Raw genomic sequence first — 19,865 nt, 5'->3', positions numbered from 1 at the left:
CAAGGTGGACCCTAGCATCCGGTAACTGTGATTTGGGTTATTCTTCCCAATATGCATCACTTTGCATTTGTCAACATTAAATTTCATCTGCCACTTGGATGCCCAGTCTTCCAATTTCCTTAGGTCTGCCTGCACAATCTGCACTTTGAATAGTTTAGTGTCATCTGCAAATTTAATCACCTCACTCAATGTTCTAATTTCCAGATCATTTATAATAAGTTAAATAGCATCAGTCCCAGTACAGATCCCTGCAGCACTCCACTGTTTACTCTCCTCCATTGAGAAAAATGACCATTTAACCCTACCCTCCGTTTTCTATCTAATAAAAACATAAAAATTGCTGCTGCTGGGTCAGACCAGTGGTCCATTGTGCCCAGCAGTCCGCTCCCACGGTGGCCCTTAGATAAAAGACCAGTGCCCTAACAGAGACTAGCCTTACCTGCATATGTTCTGGTTCAGCAAGAACTTGTCTAACTTTGTCTTGAATCCCTGGAGGGTGTTTTCCCCCCTATAACAGCTTCCGGAAGAGCATTCCAGTTTTCTACCACTCTCTGGGTGAAGAACTTCCTTACCTTTGTACGGAATCTATCCCCTTTTAACTTTAGAGAGTGCCCTCTTTTTGTCTCCACCTTGGAGAGGGTGAACAACCTGTTTTTATTTACTAAGTCTATTCCCTTCATTATCTTGAATGTTTCGATCATGTCCCCTCTCAGTCTCCTCTTTTCAAGGGAGAAGAGGCCCAGTTTCTCTAATCTCTCATTGTACGGCAACTCCTCCAGCCCCTTAACCATTTTAGTCGCTCTTCTCTGGACCCTTTCAAGTAATACTGTGTCCTTCTTCATGTACGGAGGCGACCAGTGCTGGACGCAGTATTCCAGGTGTGGGCTTACCATGGCCCAGTACAGCAGCATGATAACCTTCTCCGATCTGTTTGTGATCCCTTTCTTAATCATTCCTATCATTCTGTTCGCCCTTTTCACAGCTGCCGCGCATTACGCGGACAGCTTCATTGATTTGTCAACCAGTACTCCCAAGTCTCTTTCCTGGGAGGTCTCTACGAGTACCGCCCCAGACATCCTGTATTCATGCATGAGATCAAGTTTCAAGTTTATTGACATTTGATGTATCGCTTAATCGGTTGCTAAGCGATGTACATAATTATAAAGAGAGTAGAGTTACAAAAAGACAAACCAAATGACAGATATTTGTTACCGACATGCATCACTTTACATTCATCCACGTTGAACCTCATTTGCCATGTCTATGCCCATTTCTCGAGCTTGATTATGTCACTTTGCAGATCTTCGCAATCCCCTACTCTGAATAATTTCATATCGTCTGCAAATTTAATCACCTCACTCGTCGTACCAATGTCCAGATCATTTATAAAGATGTTGAAGAGCACGGGTTCAAGCACCGAACCCTGCGTCACTCCACTCATGACTTTTTCCAGTCTGAGTATTGTCTATTTACCCCCACTCTGTTTCCTATCCGCCAACCAGTTTTTAATCCACATGAGTATTTCACCCTCATTTCTATGGCTCGCAATTTTTCAAGGTAGTCGTTCATGTGGGACCTTGTTGAACACCTTCTGAAAATCCAGATATACAATGTCGATCAGGTCACCCTTGTTTATCTGCCTGTTTACTCCCTTGAAAAACTGCAGCAAGTTCGTCAAGCAAGACCTTCCCTTGCTGAAGCCATGCTGACTAGTCTGTCAAGATGATCAATGATGCGGTCCTTTATCAGCGGCTCTACCATCTTTCCCGGAACCGAGGCCAGACTCACCGGTCTGTAGTTTCCCGGATCTCCCCTCGAACCTTTCTTGAAGATCGACGTAACATTTGCCACTTTCCAATCCTTCTCAATTTGATCGATAGATTGGCTATTAGTTGAAGCAGTTCAGCTATAGCCCTTTTCAGTTCCTTTATTACCCTTGGATGGATGCCATCCGGTCCCGGAGATTTATCGCCTTTAAGCCTATCAGTCTGCCTGCATACCTCTTCTAGACTGACCGTCAACCCTGTCAGTTTCCCGTCTTCATTTCCTGCGTTTAGCCTGTCAGCTGTGTATGTTGTGTATATCCTCTTCAGTAAATACAGATGCAAAAAAAATGTGTTCAGTTTGCTGGCGATGGCTTTGTCCTCCTTTAGCACTCCCTTTATTCCATGGACGTCCAACGTCTCCACCGCTTCCTTCACGGGTCGTTTCCCCTTAAATCGAAAGAACGGCTTGAAGTTTTTTGCTTCCTTGGCTATTTTTTCCTTGTAGTCTCTTTTGGCCCCTCTTACCGTATTATGGCACCTGCTGTGATGTTGTTTGTGCTTTTTCCAGTTTTCATCCATTTTTGACCTTTTTCATTCCTTAAACGAAATCTTCTTGTCTCTGATCGCTTCCTTCACCACTACAGTGAGCCACGCCTGTTTCCTTGTTCTTTCTCCTCTTGGATCTCTTGATGATACACAGTATATATAGATTTTGCGTCTCGGTGACTGTGTCTTTAAAAAGGGACCATGCTTGCTCTAGCGTTTTTACAGTGCTTATCCTCTTTTTTTAATCTTCTTCCCCACCATGAGTCTCATCCCTTCGTAATTCCCTTTTCGGAAGTTCAGTGCTGTCATTCTGGATCAATGTTTTGCCCCTGTGCCCAGGTTGAAGTGGATCATATTGTTCCGACTCTCCTCTCACCGCCCTGCCCTCTGCCCCGAGTCTCCTCTCGTCCCGACTCTCCTTTCGCCGCCCTGGATCACTGGATCACTGCTTCCCAGCGTCCCTTCTACTTCTACACCTTGCGCCAGTCCTCGTAGTCCATTTAGAATTAAGTCCAGAATTGCATTTCCTCTTATATTTTCCTTGACAAGTTGTTCCAGGAAGCAATCGCCTACAGCATCCAGGAATTTGGTCTCCCTAATGCAGCTAGACGTGCCTAGATTCCAGTCTATCCCAGATAATTGAAGTCACCCATAACTGTGTTGCCTTCCTTGCAGTTGCGTTTAATCTTGTCCGTCATTTCTCATCAATTTCTTCGGACTGCCCTGGGGGGTCGGTAGTAGATGCCGATCTTCGTTTCCGTTCCTTTTGTTCCCGAATTTTGGCCTAGCTTGTTCTCTCTGGTAGACTCAATTCCCTGTTTGATGTTTAGGTCAATACCCCCACCTTTTTGACCTACTCTGTTTCTGCGGTATAACTTGTATCCCGGTAGCAGTGTCCCAGGCGTTTCCCTCGTTAAACCATGTTTCTGTGACGCCGATGATGTCAAGGTTATTTTTTTTTTGTGCCATAGCTTCCAATTCCCCCATCTTATTCCTTAGGCTCCTTGTGTTCGTGTACATACACTTGAGTTTGCAGCCTGTTACTTTCTTGCAATTCCTTCCCTATTGTGTCCCTTTCGATCTGTCAGGATTTCTGTCTTGCCTATGATCCGGTGAGTCTTCCCTGCTATCTTCCTGTATGGTATCCCCTTCTTTTTAGTTTAAAAACTTCTCAATTTCTCTCTTGATGTTGCTTGCAAATAGCCTCGTTCCGTCTCCGCTGAGGTGGAGTCCATCCTTCCTGAATAGCTTGCTCTTCCCCCAGAATGTTGTCCAGTTGCTCACAAAGTGAAATCCTTCTTCCTAACACCAGCGTCTCATCCAATTCCTAATCCACAACTGAACTTTGCCACCTATCCCATGACTCTTAAAGTTCCTCATGAGAAGCTCCTGAGAAAATTAATCAAAAGCTTTCTGAAAATCTAGATACACTACATCAAGTGGCTCACCTTTAGCCACATGTTTAGTCACACCTTCAAAAAAGTCAAGCAAATTGGTGAGGCAAGATCTCCTTCGGTTGAACCCATGCTGAATCTGACAAAAGCCATCAGGAACCAGCAGTACCACTCAGTTTCAACTACCCAGCTGACTGAATACCCGTGCCTTTAGCTTTCTGCAAGCACTAACTGCTAAACATTAAGAAGATAATCATCATTCCAAATAATAATCCTATAACTGAGAAAGTCAACCATAGAGTCAATCAGCATCAGTTTTGAAACAGGCAGCACCCATCATACCTTTCCTCTGCTAAATTCACTTGGGTTTTTCCCCATTAAGCTACATCTATTCACATTGCCAATAATTTTGTTTTTCAAAATGGCAGAAGCTATTTTGCTCAGGACTGATGGCAGACCCACTTGTCTCTAGCTTTCCTGGAATCACCCCAGAGCCCTTTTAAAAAGCTGGCATAATTTGTGAAAAATGATGCATATGCTATCCCTGCACCACTGAGAACAGTCCGAGATCATGTGACTGATGCAGAAGTCTCATCTTTCCCCTCACACTTGTTTAGAGCCAAAAGGGCTAGGAAATAAAGTCACAGTTTGGCTGTAAATCCCACCACTGTTGTCCCTGCTCTGTGAGGGATCAGGTACTATCAGGGTTCTTGGATGCATGGTTGTGCAATACTTTTCTCACCTGTGGCCGCTGGACATCTCCCTAGGGAGCTCTTGTTCGAGCTGGTGGTGGAGAGTTTTGCAGGACAGAGCGCACTTGAGACCCGAGAAGTAGGGGACCTGTTCTCCTTAAGGCCCAACGTTTTGCTACCTGGAAAGAAACAAAATACCTCTCTAGAACAAGACCTATCATCATTAGATACAAAGCTTCCTCCTAAAATGCAACTGATTGCATTACATCAGACTTGAAATAAGCTGACTCAGTTCTTTGTGAACACATTGTGTTTACTTCCCATCCTCCCTCACAAACTTCCTGTGAAGCCCCAAGCACACATCAGCATCCCTCGTACCTATAACTTTTCCAGTATTTTGAGACCAGCCACAACCATTTCTTCCCATCACCTGCAATCAGTACTAATACTCAGCCCACTATTTGTCTGTAATCCATGTAGCCAGTCCCTGTAAACCTGCTGTGTACCTAGTACCTATCCTGAAGCTTGGTGGAGGCATAATTAGCACCCTACATATTCACGCTCAGTCTCACGTACCCAGCACCCACTTTCTCAGCATCATGCATGCCCACTCCAATTCCAACCCTGCTGGCTCTCAGCATCTTATGCATCCATCCCTTCTTGCTCCTGCCAGCTTATGCATCCTTTCCATGTTGCACCTGCTGCTGCTGTTGTTAGCCTTGGCACATTTTCTCTACCTTTGTACTGTGGAGTTGACCCGAGGGACACCCGGCCTCCAAAGGACAGTTGGCTGCTGACATGTCCAGGAAGCTTTGAGAGCCGAGATGCCAACTGCTGGAAAAGGGGAATTAAAAAAGCAAGCACATTTTATGATTGGAAAAGTATCAGTAGAGAATGAAACAAACAAGCAGTATAGTCGATCTGTAAACAGGCTGAAATTGAACAAAGAGAAATCGGAGGTCTTTGGGTATAAAGACCTCTCCCTTCTATTGCCCAAGAACTAAAGTGGTAAAGGAACAAATTGCCCCAGTTCCAGAAGGGAGGATCTCAGAAGGCTGGCCGGGATCTTTCAACTATGGGCAAACTTGCACTTGTTTATGCTCATATTAGGGCACAGTGGAACCGACTAATAATCCATGCATTAAGTACAGCTTGCATGGATTATTGTAATGGTCTTTATATAGACTTTCCTTCCTTTCTATTGGCTTCAAATGCTTCAAAGAATTCTCAGTTATTCTCAAACACTTTTGTCCTTCAAGTCCAAACCTTGCATTGGTCACCTAGTCAAAGATTCATGTTCAAGATTTTCACATTAATGCCAACAGGTTCGCACAGTAGGGAATCATATCTTAAGTGAACTACCGTATTTTCACGCATATAATGCGCGCGTTATACACGATATTACAAACTGTGCATAACCATGCTCGTTATATGCGTGAGCACGTTGTACAAATTTTTTTTACATAGTTACCCCCCCCCCAACGTCCGATTCATCCCCCTGCCCCACCCCGAAGGACCGCTCGCACCCCCACCCCGAAGGACCGCTCACACCCCCCCGGACGTCCGATTCATCCCCCAGCGCCCCCCCCCCACGGAGAAGCTGCCTACCGTTGGTTCCCGATGCCAGTGAGCCCTGCTGCTTCCTCTGCCGGCGGTCCTGCCCCTTTTCTGAGCCCTGCGCTTCTTCCTCTGCCGCGGTCACACCCCTTCTCTGACATCAGAGAAAGGGCGGGACCGCCAGCAGAGGAAGCAGCACAGGGCTCAGAGAAGGGGCAGGACCGCCGGCAGAGGAAGCAGCAGGGCTCACTGGCATCGGGAACCAACAGTAGGCAGCTTCTCCGTGCGGGGGGGCGCTGGGTGATGAATCGGACGTCGGGGGGTGCGAGCGGTCCTTCGGTGTGGGGGTTTGAGCGGTCCTTCGGGGTGGGGGGGCCAGCAGTCCTTCAGGGTGGGGGGGGCCAGCAGTCCTTCAGGGTGGGGCATCAGGCTTTCAGGGTGGGGACAGGACTTCAAGGGGTGGGGGGGCAGTGTGGTTAGAAAACTGAGCGGCAAGCATGCTCAGACCATCTTCTTTGTCTGTAGATGGTCTGCGCATGCTTACAGAGCTGGAAGCAGGTCAGGGCGGCGAAAGGAGAGTCGGGACGAGAGGAGACTCGGGGCAGGGCGGCGAAAGGAGAGTCGGGACGAGAGGAGACTCGGGGCAGAGGGCAGGGCGGCGAGAGGAGAGTCGGAACAGTAGAAGGAGATTTAAATTCATGGAGCAGCATGCGCGGTATATAATAATTTCTTTACATAAATTTAGGTTTCCCGTGCGCTATACCCGTGTGCGCGTTTTACACAGGTGCGCGGTATATGCGTGAAAATACGGTAATCCATTATGTCCCTGCTACATAACTGAGGTCTTCCAACAAATGCTTTTAGAAGTTACTAATGAGTTTAGGTTATACGCTATTAGACAATGTGCTTTTTCTTTTCAAGATTCCATGCTGTGGAGTAGGTTGAAGATTAAAAAAAAAAAAGAAAACAAGAAAACCAGGTACTAAGTAAAAAAACTTGCTCGCTTAAAAATACTTTGTTATTGTTTATAAACTGATTGTGCTCTACATTCTGCTTTGCTCGAATCGCCACCTGAGCCCAGCCACTTCTTGGGAGCCAGCCCAGAGAGAGGCACGCGTGCACCGCGCCGCCCCTCCCCCGAACCTGCGGGGTAACTTGCTTGAATCGCCGCCTGAGCCCAGCCACTTCTTGGGAGCCAGCCCAGAGAGAGGCACGCGTGCACCGCGCCGCCCCTCCCCCGAGCCTGCGGGGTAACTTTGCTCGAATCGCCGCCTGAGCCCAGCCACTTCTTGGGAGCCAGCCCAGAGAGAGGCACGCGTGCACCGCGCCGCCCCTCCCCCGAACCTGCGAGCTTTTCAGGGTCATTGTCAGTTGAGCCCCGAGAGAGCTCCAGAGGGTCACCGAAAAGTCTCGCAGAGAGTCCTTGAGGGTCACCGAAAAGTCTCGCTGCCCCTGTGACTTTACGAAACAGAGAAAAGGGGAAGCTTTCCTCCATCCTGCTCACCCTCCCACTTCTCTGTTCCAAGTTCCTCCTGCCCCCGCCAAATTTGTATCTCATTGTACTTCATTGTATTTCATTGGATTCTATTAGCTGCTAAACTGTACTCCTTCCGAGTTCAGTACATATGGTTCAGCCGCCAAATTTGTGTTTCATTGTATTTCACTGTATTTCTTGGAATCTGTTAGACGCTAAACTAAAAGGAACACAGTCTCAGATAGTAATCCATTCTCATTGCTGGGATTCGGGATTAACGCTCACTCCCTCCTGTGTTGTCCTCTAACCGCTCAGTTCCATTCCCAATAAACGTTAAAAAAAAAAAAAAAAAAACTTGACACCTTTCCACACCCTGCTCCTGCTTACTGCTTCTACCTGTCTCTGTGCTGTCGCTAAGTCTCCCCCCACTTAGCATTTTGTTCCACACAGGACCCAAACAAGCTCTGCCTCTCAGCTTAAAAGGCTTCCCAAGTTCCATCATGAAGCCTCCCTTCTGGCTTCTTTTTCTCTTTCTCTGCTCTTCTCTTAAGATCTCCCTCTGCCTGATACCCCCCTCCCCCAACATACCAGACTCCCCAAATGTCACTATTACCTGCCCCGGCCTCCAAATTCCCACACTGATGCGCACCAGAAGTCACTCTTACAAACAAAAACACCGCAAAGCCAACCTCGCCTCTTTAAAGCCTGTGCTCCCCGCCAACCTTCCCAACCACGCCCCTGACTCTCTAACCCCAGTCCCGTTACTTTACTGCAACGCCAGATCCGTATGCAATAAGACCCAAATTGTGAAAGACCTTCTCGCGGACTCTGATCCTGGATTCTTCTGCATCACAGAGTCCTGGATCACCAAAGACGATCTCTATACACAAAACGAGCTATGCCCTCAGGGCTACCAAGGCCTCTTTTCTCCTAGATTAAACCGAAAAGGAGGCGGCCTGGCACTCCTCTACAAATCTTTCTTTGATGTTCAGCTCCTCGAAAAAGGCAGCCATCATTCACTAGAATACATGTTAGCCTCAGTCAATGATGAGCTCCATCTTCACCCACTGGGTATCTTATTATTATATCGCCCACCCACCCCCTGGAGCAATTCCTCCGAGCTTGTTTACAAGACCATATCTAACGCGTTCCTCAAGTTCCAAAGACTACTGATCATCGGAGATATTAACCTCCACCTCGATGACACCACCTGCAAGGATGCATCTGATTTCAATATTTTCCTCACATCCCTTGGCTTCTCCCCCCCTGTTCCCTCTCCAACCCATGATAGAGGCCACACACTAGACATCATCAGTTTCCTCGATCTCACGGATTACAAAACTTCGACCGACGACACCCGTTGGGACCACGTTCCCTGGTCCGACCACTTCTTAGGAACCTTCTGCCTCCCCATCTTCATGTCACACCTTGGAACCTCACCCCATGCCTCTAAGTCCATTACTTTCCGCAAGAAAATTTCAAGTGATCAGTTCTGGTCCAAATTCCTCAACAATCTCTCATCCAAGCCTAAGCCTTCAGATTCTGCGACCAACTGGCACAATTGGATTACTCTCTCAAAATCCATCTATCACTCTCTTGCCCCGCTTTCCACCAAAACCGTCACCTACTCCCGTAAGGCCCCCTGGTACCTCCCATACCACAGGGTACTAAAACAAAAATGTCGATCCCTGGAACGCATCTGGAAAAAATCTAAATCCCCCACAGACAAACAAATCTGGAGAGTCAACATTAAACTTTACAACAACACTCTCAAAAATGCTAGGAAAAACTTCTATGGTGACAAGATCTCCAGATCAAACAACCAGAACAGCATGCTGTTCAATATCTGGCGCTCCCTAATCCCCAACACCAACCCTTCCACACTCCCCTCCTCCCCATCAGCCGACCTACTAGCAAACTTCTTCAATGGAAAGGTCACCGCCTTAAGAAGCTCTTTCCCCCCCGTAGTCTCCTACAATTCTCTAGTGTTCACCACCCCCATTCCCACTCCAAATGTCATCACCCCTGTCCCAGTCAATAGATCCTGGACTGCCTTTGAGCAAGTATCCGAATCGCAGGTCCTCAAGCTCTGCCAGAAATTGAAATCCTGCAATTGCACCTTGGATCCATTTCCATCCTATCTATTTGAGAAAATACCCGCACAGGCCATCTCATCTCTCACCAAACTCATAAATTCTGCCCTATTATCGGGCCTCTTCTCACCTGAAATGGGACACATTGCATTGACCCCCCTACTGAAGAAAGCTGACCTAGATCCCTCCATCCCATCCAATTACCGCCCTATAGCGAACATTCCGCTCCTAACCAAACTGCTTGAGTCCATTGTCTCCTCCCAACTCTCAGCCTACCTGGAAAGATTCTCTACCCTCCTACCCTATCAATACGGCTTCAGACCCAACTTCAGTACTGAAACCCTCCTGATTTCCCTAATCTCGAAGATCCAACAACTTCATTCTCACAAAAAATTTGCCGTTCTCCTTCAATTCGACCTCTCTGCAGCCTTCGACGTTGTCCATCATGACATTCTAATCTTCTTACTCTCCGAGATAGGCATTAGCTCCACAGTTCTTGACTGGTTCTCAAACTTCTTACGCTCTCGCTCTTACAACGTTACCAAGAATGGTACCTCATCCTCCCCGTGGAAACCGACATGTGGAGTCCCACAAGGCTCCCCCCTATCTCCTATCCTCTTCAACATTTATATGTCCTCCCTGAACCTCCTCCACCTTTCCCCCCTAGAAACACTCTACACTTACGCAGACGATATCCTGGTCCTCCTCGAGACCGACGCAAACCTCACCAATCTCGCAGTAAACATCTCTTCTTGCATAACCAACCTTCAATCCTGGGCCCTCGCTGTACAAATGAAACTGAATGAGTCCAAAACCAAACTACTCTGGCTTGGCCCTAAACTTGATCATCTACCCACCTCCATCCCACTGCCCACAGGCTCCTCTCTACAACTGGAGTTCTCTAGCAAAGTCCTGGGCATCACCATAGATTCCTCGCTATCCTTCAACGACCACCTCAATTCCCTGATAAAAAAATGCTTTTACAGCCTTCACATGCTGAGGAAAGTGAGGTCCTGCTTCCACCAAAAACACTTTGCCTTGCTCGTACAGTCCATCATCCTCTCCAGATTGGATTATTGCAATTCCATTTACCTTAGCTTAACAAAGAAAAGCCTCCACAGACTCCAACTAATCCAGAACACAGCGGCCAAACTTATCTTCTCAAAAAGTAAATTTGACCATGTCTCTCCGCTCCTGTCCAAGCTCCACTGGCTTCCTGTCATCTCCAGGATCCACTTTAAATGTGCCGGCTTAACCTTCAAAATCCTCCACGGCATCCTTCCACCTCTTATTCCTCTAGCCTGGAATTCCTCAAATCCATCCTTCACTAGATCCACGCAAAAACTAAAATTATCCCTCCCCTCCTTAAAAGGTATCTCCCTCGTTGGTAAACTCGGTTCCTCCCTCCACTTCAGAATCGTTCAGTTATGGAATAGCTTCCCTTCCCCTCTCCGCAACTTGAGCCCCCTTCTACCATTCCGTAAGCTTCTGAAGACCTGGCTCTTCTCCAAAACGTAACCTCATCCCCTCCCTAGTATTATCACACCTTTCCTCTCTTCTTACCTACTTCTATAAATCTATTGGAGTTCCGTTCCTTCCCTAACCTTGTAAACCGTGTCGAGCTCCACCCGTGGAGATGATGCGGTATATAAACCCAAGATTTAGTTTAGTTTAGTTTAGTTTAGTAAACCACTTTGGAGCCTTTTTGGACATTCGGTATATAAGATTATTAGATGTGAGAACTGATATGTATATGGCCGATTGATCTGATTTCTACGCAATACCAGGGGATACTGCTTGATCAGAAATATGAGTTTGAACAGCTTTATAATGATAAGCATTGTTGAATATGTATATTAGTTGTGTTTTTCTTACTTCTTGACATGTCCAAATAGTATACTTTTATTTAGCGGTTTGTGTGATTTGGTTGTATCTTATATAACCTGTATGATGTTGCTTTTTTGAAAATCTATTGAAACAAAAAGATTATTAGATGCGAGGAGCTATGGCTCAGTATGCAGATGTGGAAACAGAGGGGCTCCATTCTGGCTCAGAGCCCACATTCTGGTCAATGTCTTCCTATTAGTTTTCATCAGGCTGTGCACTTGTAAATTTGACAGAACAAGTGCGGAAGGCATGAAACTCTTTCCAGTCCTTCTGCATGCTTCTAGGAGAGGGAACAGAGGTGAGGTTAGTAGTTTTGGGAGAGTTGTTTACCTCTGGGGGAATGCTACATAAAAACATTTGCACAAAATTAACAATTTTGCTGGGGGGGGGATTAATTCTGCATCCTTTTTGTGTAGAATTTCTTTAGCAACACATCTGGTTCTTCCGTACTCCAGGTCTAACACCATCTTAGCTGTCTACCAGCTCAGGCTTGATGCCCCCCTCCTTTACCAGTCTTCCTAAGATTCATGTACCTCCCACTTTGCCCCTTGGCAAGTTCAAACCCTCCCCTTCAAGAGCCCTTCTACATCCCTCTCAGTGCAAGCACATCAAACATCTGGTCAACTCTCTTTCCCATAAGACACCCAGCACTTTCTCATACCTCCCCCTAACTAGGGAATACTGTATTTACCTGAAAATAAGACCTAAATCAGAAAATAAGCCCTAGCATGATTTTTCAAGATCATGAGGGGCATAGAGAGGATGGATAGGGACAGATTCTTCAGACTGAAGGGGACAACAGGTACGAGGGGGCATTCGGAGAAACTGAAGGGAGATAGGTTCAAAACAAATGCAAAGGAAGTTTTTTTTCACCCAGAGGGTCGTGGACACTTGGAATGCGCTACCGGAGGAAGTGATCAGGCAGAGTACAGTACAGGGATTCAAACAGGGATTGGACGGATTCCTGAGGGATAAAGGGATCGTGGGATACTGAGAGAGGTGCTGGGATGTAATAAAAGTATAGAAAACTAACCAGGTAATAAGTATGGAAACCCAACCAAGTCGTGAATGTGCAAGACCGGAGGATTAGGACTTCGATGGGAAGATAGGACTTCAATGGGAAACCAAGGTGGCAAGGGGGCCCCTTCTGGTTATTCAGACAGGTCGTGACCTGTTTGGGCCACCACGAGAGAGGACTGCTGGGCAGGATGGACCAGGATGGAAGCGTTGGCCTCCAGTGACCATAATATGGTATGGTTCAATCTCAAAAAGGGGTTCGCCAAATCTAACACATTGACCAAGGTCCTAAGCTTCAAGGACGCCAACTTCGAGGGCATGGGGGAATTCATCCATCAAGCGCTACAAAACCAAGCGGTAACAGATAACATAGAAGAAATGTGGTCAGCTCTGAAAGATACCATACAGGAGGCAACCAACCGATATATAAAATCAGTAAGTAAACGGCGAAGGAACAATAGGCCACAGTGGTTCTCTGCGGAGATCTCGGGCCTCATAAAAGAGAAGAAAAGAGCGTTCATTTATTACAAACAATCAGGGAATCAGGACTCGAGAGAAGACTACCTGGCCAAGGCAAGAGCCGTCAAAACAGCAGTTAGAGAGGCCAAATTCCGAAACGAGGAGACGTTAGCGAAGAACATCAAGAAGGGCGATAAATCCTTTTACAGGTATATTAGCGACAGAAACAGAAACACAGGCGGGATAGTACGCCTTAGGAAACCAGAGGGGAACTATATAGAAGCGGACTCGGAAAAGGCTGTACTTTTAAACGAATACTTCTGTTCGGTCTTCACCCGCGAGGAGCCGGGATCTGGCCCTCTGCTACAGACAAGGGATAGTCCAGTAGACCCATTTAGTAGCTTCAAGTTTACGCCAGGCAGTGTCTACTGTGAGCTGTCTAAACTCAAGGTTAACAAAGCGATGGGGCCAGACAACTTACACCCCAGGGTGCTCAGGGAGTTAAGTGATGTCTTGGCGGAACCACTGTCCGCGCTTTTCAATCTCTCCCTTAGTACAGGTATAGTCCCGTTGGACTGGAAAACGGCTAACGTCATTCCACTCCACAAAAAAGGTTGCAGAATGGAGGCTGCAAACTATAGACCGGTGAGTCTCACATCAATAGTGAGCAAGCTGATGGAAACTCTAATCAAACGTCAATTGGATACGATCCTGGACGAGGAGAATCTACGGGATCCCCGTCAACATGGATTTACTATGGGGAGATCCTGCCAATCCAACCTGATCAGCTTCTTTGACTGGGTGACGAGGAAGCTGGATGTTGGGGAGCCCCTGGACATTGTGTACTTAGACTTCAGCAAAGCTTTCGATAGCGTACCACATCGCAGGCTGTTGAGCAAAATGAGTTCTATAGGATTGGGTGACACTTTGACAAAATGGGTTGAGAACTGGCTTGGAGGCAGGCGTCAGCGGGTGATGGTGAATGGCACCCCCTCTGAAATGACGGAGGTGATCAGTGGAGTGCCGCAGGGCTTGGTCTTGGGCCCGATCCTGTTCAATATCTTTATAAGAGACTTGGCAGAAGGGCTTCGAGGTAAAATAACGTTATTCGCAGATGACGCCAAACTATGCAATGTAGTAGAAAGGAGTGCAACGGTCAAAAACTCAATGTCCGACAATATGAAGCACGACCTACTCCTATTGGAGCGCTGGTCTAGGATCTGGCAACTAGGTTTCAATGCCAAAAAATGCAAAGTCATGCACCTTGGCAGCCAAAATCCATGCAAAACTTACACCCTTAATGGCGAGATCCTAGCAAGGACTGTAGCAGAACGGGACTTAGGGGTGATCATCAGTGAAGATATGAAGACTGCCAATCAAGTGGAACAGGCTTCATCTAAGGCTAGACAAATCATAGGGTGTATACGTAGGGGTTTCGTCAATCATAAGCCTGAAGTCATTATGCCATTGTATAGATCCATGGTGAGACCCCATCTGGAATACTGTGTACAATTCTGGAGGCCTCATTACCGCAAAGATGTGCTGAGACTGGAGTCGGTCCAGCGAATGGCCACCCGGATGGTCTCAGGACTCAAGGACCTCCCGTACGAGGAACGGCTGGATAGGTTGCGGCTATACTCTCTCGAGGAACGCAGAGAGAGGGGAGACATGATCGAGACGTTCAAATATCTCACGGGCCGTATCGAGGTGGAAGAAGATATCTTCTTTTTCAAAGGTCCCACGGCTACAAGAGGGCATCCATGGAAACTCAGGGGAGGTAAGCTGCATGGTGACACCAGAAAGTACTTTTTCACCGAGAGAGTGGTGGATCGCTGGAATGGCCTTCCACTTCAGGTGATTGAGGCCAGCAGCGTGCCCGATTTTAAGACAAAATGGGATCGACATGTGGGTTCTCTTCACAGAGAAAGGTAGGGGAGGGTCATTGAGGTGGGCAGACTGGATGGGCCGTGGCCCTTATCTGCCGTCTATTTCTATGTTTCTATGTTTCTATGGTCTGACCCGGCGGAGGCACTGCTTATGTTCTTATAATATAAGCCCTACCTCAAAAATAAGCCCCAGTTAAGACTGGCTGCCAAAAGTGTTCCCCCCCCCTCGAATGTCCGCAGCAGGAGTACCCAATTCCTCCTGTCGCAACAGCGAACCCTCCTGACACAGACCCACTTCCTCCTGCTGCTGGCCCCATCATCCCCCAAACATCCCCCAAGCCCCAAACACTCCCCAAATCCACCCCTGACCCCAACTCCACCTCTGACACTCCCCATCCCCAAGATCCCCCTGACACTCCTTGACTCTACTCCATACACGTACCTTTACCCTTTCTTGCTCTCTTTCCTATACCTAATTATAGTTCCTCCCTGATCTCCCTCTTATGGAATGTATGTATGTCATACCCAAAACTGTTTGTCTCCCCCATATAAATTTTTTTTTTATTGTTCATCGCTTTGTAATCCACAAAAAAATGATTTTATCAAATACGAATTAAACTTGAAACATCTGCTGGCAGATTCACCACTGCAAAATTTTGGGCTTTCCTTGGTGCATTCTGGGATGCACTGGGGAGGGACCTAAGGCCCTGAGTGTCTCAGATGCTTAAGGCCCCTCCCACAGGAAGGCCATCTGGAGTCTTAGGCCTCCTTCCCAGTGCATGACCAATCGAAGTACAGACCCAATGCACTTGATTTAACGGTAGATTTAAAAGGAATACTAATGGTATTTTGACCCCCAGAAAAAATAAGACATCCCCTGAAAATAAGCCCTAATGCATCTTTTGGAGCAAAAATGAATAAAAAACCCGGTCTTATTTTGTGGGGGAAACGGTAGATACACTAGCTCTATTTCTGAAATCTCCTACATCCATAGCTCTCTCAGAATACCCTCTATAGATCTCCCACATACCCCACTCCCCAGTGTACAATCCAACCATAGCTCATTAAAATCTACCCTTTACAGCTTTGTAAAGTCACAGTACACATAACCTGACCTCTCTTTCCACAATCCCTTCAGACGTACACTCATCCAGCTCCTGCTCCCCCTTAGCCTGCCCTTCTCCTCCACACCCTGTACTTTCAAGTGCACATATTCCTTTGATGGGTACACTTTCCCCAGCTTGCTTTCATCTTTTCTTGCCTCTCACTCCCCAATTCTTCACCCTCCCCTTGGCATAAATGTCCTATATGCAGCTCTGCCCAGCTCTTCCTATTCATCTCCTCTGTTCACATTCCCTCTCCTACCTGACAATCAACAAGCAGAGGAACAGGGGGAAAATGACTACATGTCAGGCCAAATTCTGCTGCGCTGATTCTTGCTTCTGAATTTGAACCATGCAGGACACCGTAGAGTCCCATTGTTCAGACTCAGCAGAGCAGGACACAGCCTGACAAACAGCTCTCTCCTCCTTTCTTTCACTTGTAGAGAATACATAGGAAGATGGGGGGCCAAGATAATCAACAGGACAAGCCAGAGGTTACCACAGGGAGCGGGGTGAAAGTTCCAGGACAGCTTAAGCTTGCCTGTCACCATGCCTCCATGGACAGAATTCTGTGCAAATTCCTCCAGGAGTAGTTGTTAAACAGGTAGTCTGAAAGGAAAGAGGAATGAATGCCTCAACTGTTATGCTTCACGGTATGTAAGCTTCTATGACGCAGAAATTAACTGCTTCTTCCACATAAATATATTAAGGGCCACTCCCCCTGGCTTATTTCCCTGGAACTCCAGTCTAATCTGGCCCATTTTTTTACCCCTTTTTTTTCTAATTTTCCCCCATGCCAAAATGTCATCTCAGAAAGTTTATTTTGCCTCCATGTAGACATTCTTGACCCCACTGCTATAATTATTTTTATTCTTTCCAACTAATGGAAGTTGAAAAGAACAGATCCCGATCGTTGCACTTAATGATATGAAATTGGATTTTTATATTTTTTTTTATTAGAGAGACTTGGCTATCTGATTATGATAGGATTACTTTGGGGATGTTATGTGTGTCTAGTTATCAGGCTTCATCTCCAGTAGCTAAAAGAGGTGGAGGGGTGGCAGTAATTGTAAAATTTGAGTTGTCTCCAGGTGGATTGTTCGTTATTGCAAGCATTGGAGTGATTTTTTTCAGTGGTTCATCAACAAAATTTAGTTTTTGTTTTAATTTATAGGGCCCCCCCGGTCTTGTACGAGTGTTTTAGATGATCTGTTGAAAATTATTGGTTATTTCATACCAATATGTTGTGGGTTTCGGAGATTATAATTTTATTGATTATCCTTAAGTTAGTGGGGCACAACTTTTTGGTTACATTGTTTGATTTGGGTTTTACCCAATTAGTGAATTCAGCAGGACACATTCTAGATTTGGTGTTTACTTGGGATGGATTTTCAAATGATTTTTTAATTTGTCAAGTTGGATAGTAAAATAGTACCTTGGGGTCTGATCACTATTTAATCGTTTTTCAGGTTCTATCTAGTATCAAGATGGTTAAGGAATGAGCTAAACATTGGTCAGAAAAATACTGTAGTCCGATGCTGTTGATTTAGAGGGTTTTGCTACTGGTATTTCTCAGTTATCAAGTAGTTTAGAACTTTTTGTGGGGTTTTGGATGAATCTGCAATATTTTGGAATAGGGAACTCAATTATTTGAAAAGTGAAGATTGGATTACATAAGCATTGCTCTCTGATTTAATGATAATTGAGAAAGAGGGAAGTTAGAAAAGCTAAAAGAATTTGAAATAAATCTAGGAGATACTGGGACTAGACATTTGTTAAACTAGATCTCTGATGAATATAAATTGGCTATTTTAAAGCAAAAAACCCCTATTATCAAAGGTCCCTAATAGATCATGAGGTATTTTTACTTTAAATGAAAACCTATTTACTGTCTCTCAAGGTAATGATCTCAATTTAAAAACAAACCTGGAATTGTGAGGATTTAGCAACTTTTTTCAGGAGAGATTTTTCAAAATTTGTTTGAAATTGGATTCAGATATACCTTTACCTACTGGGGCCGATCCTGTTCAATATGTTTGTGAGAGACATTACCGAAGGGTTAGAAGGAAAAGTTTGCCTTTTTGCAGATGACACCAAGGTTTGTAACAGAGTAGACACCGAGGAAGGAGTGGAAAACAAGAAAAAGGATCTGCAACAGTTAGAGGAATGGTCTAATATCTGGCAACTAAAATTCAATGCAAAGAAGTGCAGAGTAATGCATTTGGGGATTAGAAATCGGAAGAAGCTGTATGTGCTGGGAGGTGAGAGGCTGATATGCACGGACCTTGGGGTGAGTGTCCGAAGATCTAAAGGCAAAGAAACAGTGTGACAAGCCGGTAGCTGTTGCCAGAAGGATGCTAGGCTATATAGAAAGAGGCATAACCAATAGAAGAAAGAAGAAGGTGTTGATGCCCCCTGTACAGGTCGATGGTGAGGCCCCACTTTGGAGTATTGTGTTCAGTTTTGGAGACCATATTATGTATATAAATTCTGTAACCTGCCCTGAGCTTTTTAGGGAGGACGGGCTAAAGAACTAAGGGCTTCTTTTACAAAGATGCACTAGTGACTGCTGTAGAGCAAACACTTCGACATCTATTAATTCCCTATGGACGTAGGACGGCTTTGTAAAAGGGGGGCGGGGTAAATAAACAAAACAGGTACTTGCGAAGGCGGAGTCTAACCAAGATGGCGGCCTGATCGCGTTCGGCTGAACGCTGCGGTGCCTGTTACTAACAATGGTCAAAAGGGAATCAAAGACCCGGGTTTTCCCTTCGGAACCCGGGCCGCAACATTTACCTGGCCCGATGGATGTGTTCGTCCAACGGGGACGAAACCTCAGCACGAAGTGGAGCTGTTTCGGAGACTCCACACACTTCTTTCGAGGAGACCAGCTTATTGCTGGAAGAGCATAGAACGCCAGCTCAGCCACTCCCCCGCCCGGTGTTGCAGGACATGGAGAGTGAGGGAAGTTTAGCAGCTACCTCCGAGAGCTGCGAAGATAAACAAGAGGAAGAACTAGCAGTAAGGAAGGTATCGACTGCTTCATTGCCATCACTGCTGCCGCAGGAAGCCTTGGAATTGGTGGAAGGGGTGCATAAGTCGCCACCGGTAAATTTACCTCCAGGTATTGTGGACCTCAAAGATATGGAATTTAAATACTCCATTGGTAAAACCGCCAGTTGTTGATCTAAATTCAATTTGGGAAGCTATTTCCAATTTACAAGTGTCTGGGAACTCAGATCCAAAAGTTAACAACAAACTGCTCTGGGGTATTATCTGAGACTTTATCCTTGCAACAGACAGTGGGCAAATTAGAAAATAAAGTATTGGATCAGGGAAAAAAGCTTGAAATTTTGGGAGCACAAAACCAGCTCCTAATAAAGGAAAATGGAAATATGGAAATTTTGGAAAATATGACGAGAAGACAGAACTTAAGATTGATCAATTTTCCTAAATTACTTACTGTCTCCCTGTTAGATATGTTTAAACAATATCTTCTGGAGGTTTTGAAAGTCCCACAAAATTCTTTTCTGCCTTGGGAAAGAAGAAAACTCTGGAAGACCAGCAAGAACCACAATTAGATGTATTGGACTTTGACAAATATATTGGAGCCTGACTTCAGTTATAGGGAAGATGGTGGAAGCAATGATCAAGGACAGCATTTGCGAGCACATCGAGAAAAATGGCCTACTGCGGACAAGCCAGCACGGATTCTGTAAGGGAAGGTCGTGCCTGACAAACCTTCTGTACTTCTTTGAGGGAATAAGCAGTCAGGTGGACAAAGGGGAACCCATAGACATCATTTACCTCGATTTTCAAAAGGCCTTTGACAAGGTGCCACATGAAAGGCTGCTTAGGAAGCTGTGGAACCACGGGGTGGGCGGGGATGTACACAGATGGATCAAGCACTGGCTGTCAGGTAGACTACAGAGGGTCGGAGTAAAGGGCCAATATTCTGACTGGCGGGGAGTCACGAGCGGTGTGCCGCAGG

General features: G+C 46.0%; 1 protein-coding gene across 5 annotated transcripts in view; it reads right to left on the bottom strand.

Annotated features, from left to right (window-relative positions):
• Positions 1-19,865, bottom strand: part of LOC117361664 — a 162,762-nt gene that overhangs the window by 110,030 nt on the left and 32,867 nt on the right. For 4 of the 5 annotated variants that reach the window (XM_033947311.1, XM_033947314.1, XM_033947315.1 and 1 more), the window contains exons 3-4: positions 5,136-5,232; positions 4,449-4,577 (exon numbers count right to left, since the gene is read on the bottom strand). In XM_033947311.1, coding sequence (XP_033803202.1) covers positions 4,449-4,577; positions 5,136-5,232 — 226 coding nt within the window. The remainder of the gene's footprint in view (positions 1-4,448; positions 4,578-5,135; positions 5,233-19,865) is intronic. The other variant, XM_033947313.1, reaches the window with a different exon arrangement.

The sequence above is a fragment of the Geotrypetes seraphini genome, chromosome 5, assembly GCF_902459505.1.
Source record: "Geotrypetes seraphini chromosome 5, aGeoSer1.1, whole genome shotgun sequence".
Lineage (NCBI taxonomy): Eukaryota > Metazoa > Chordata > Amphibia > Gymnophiona > Dermophiidae > Geotrypetes > Geotrypetes seraphini.
This window is presented reverse-complemented; position numbering and strand designations above follow the sequence as displayed.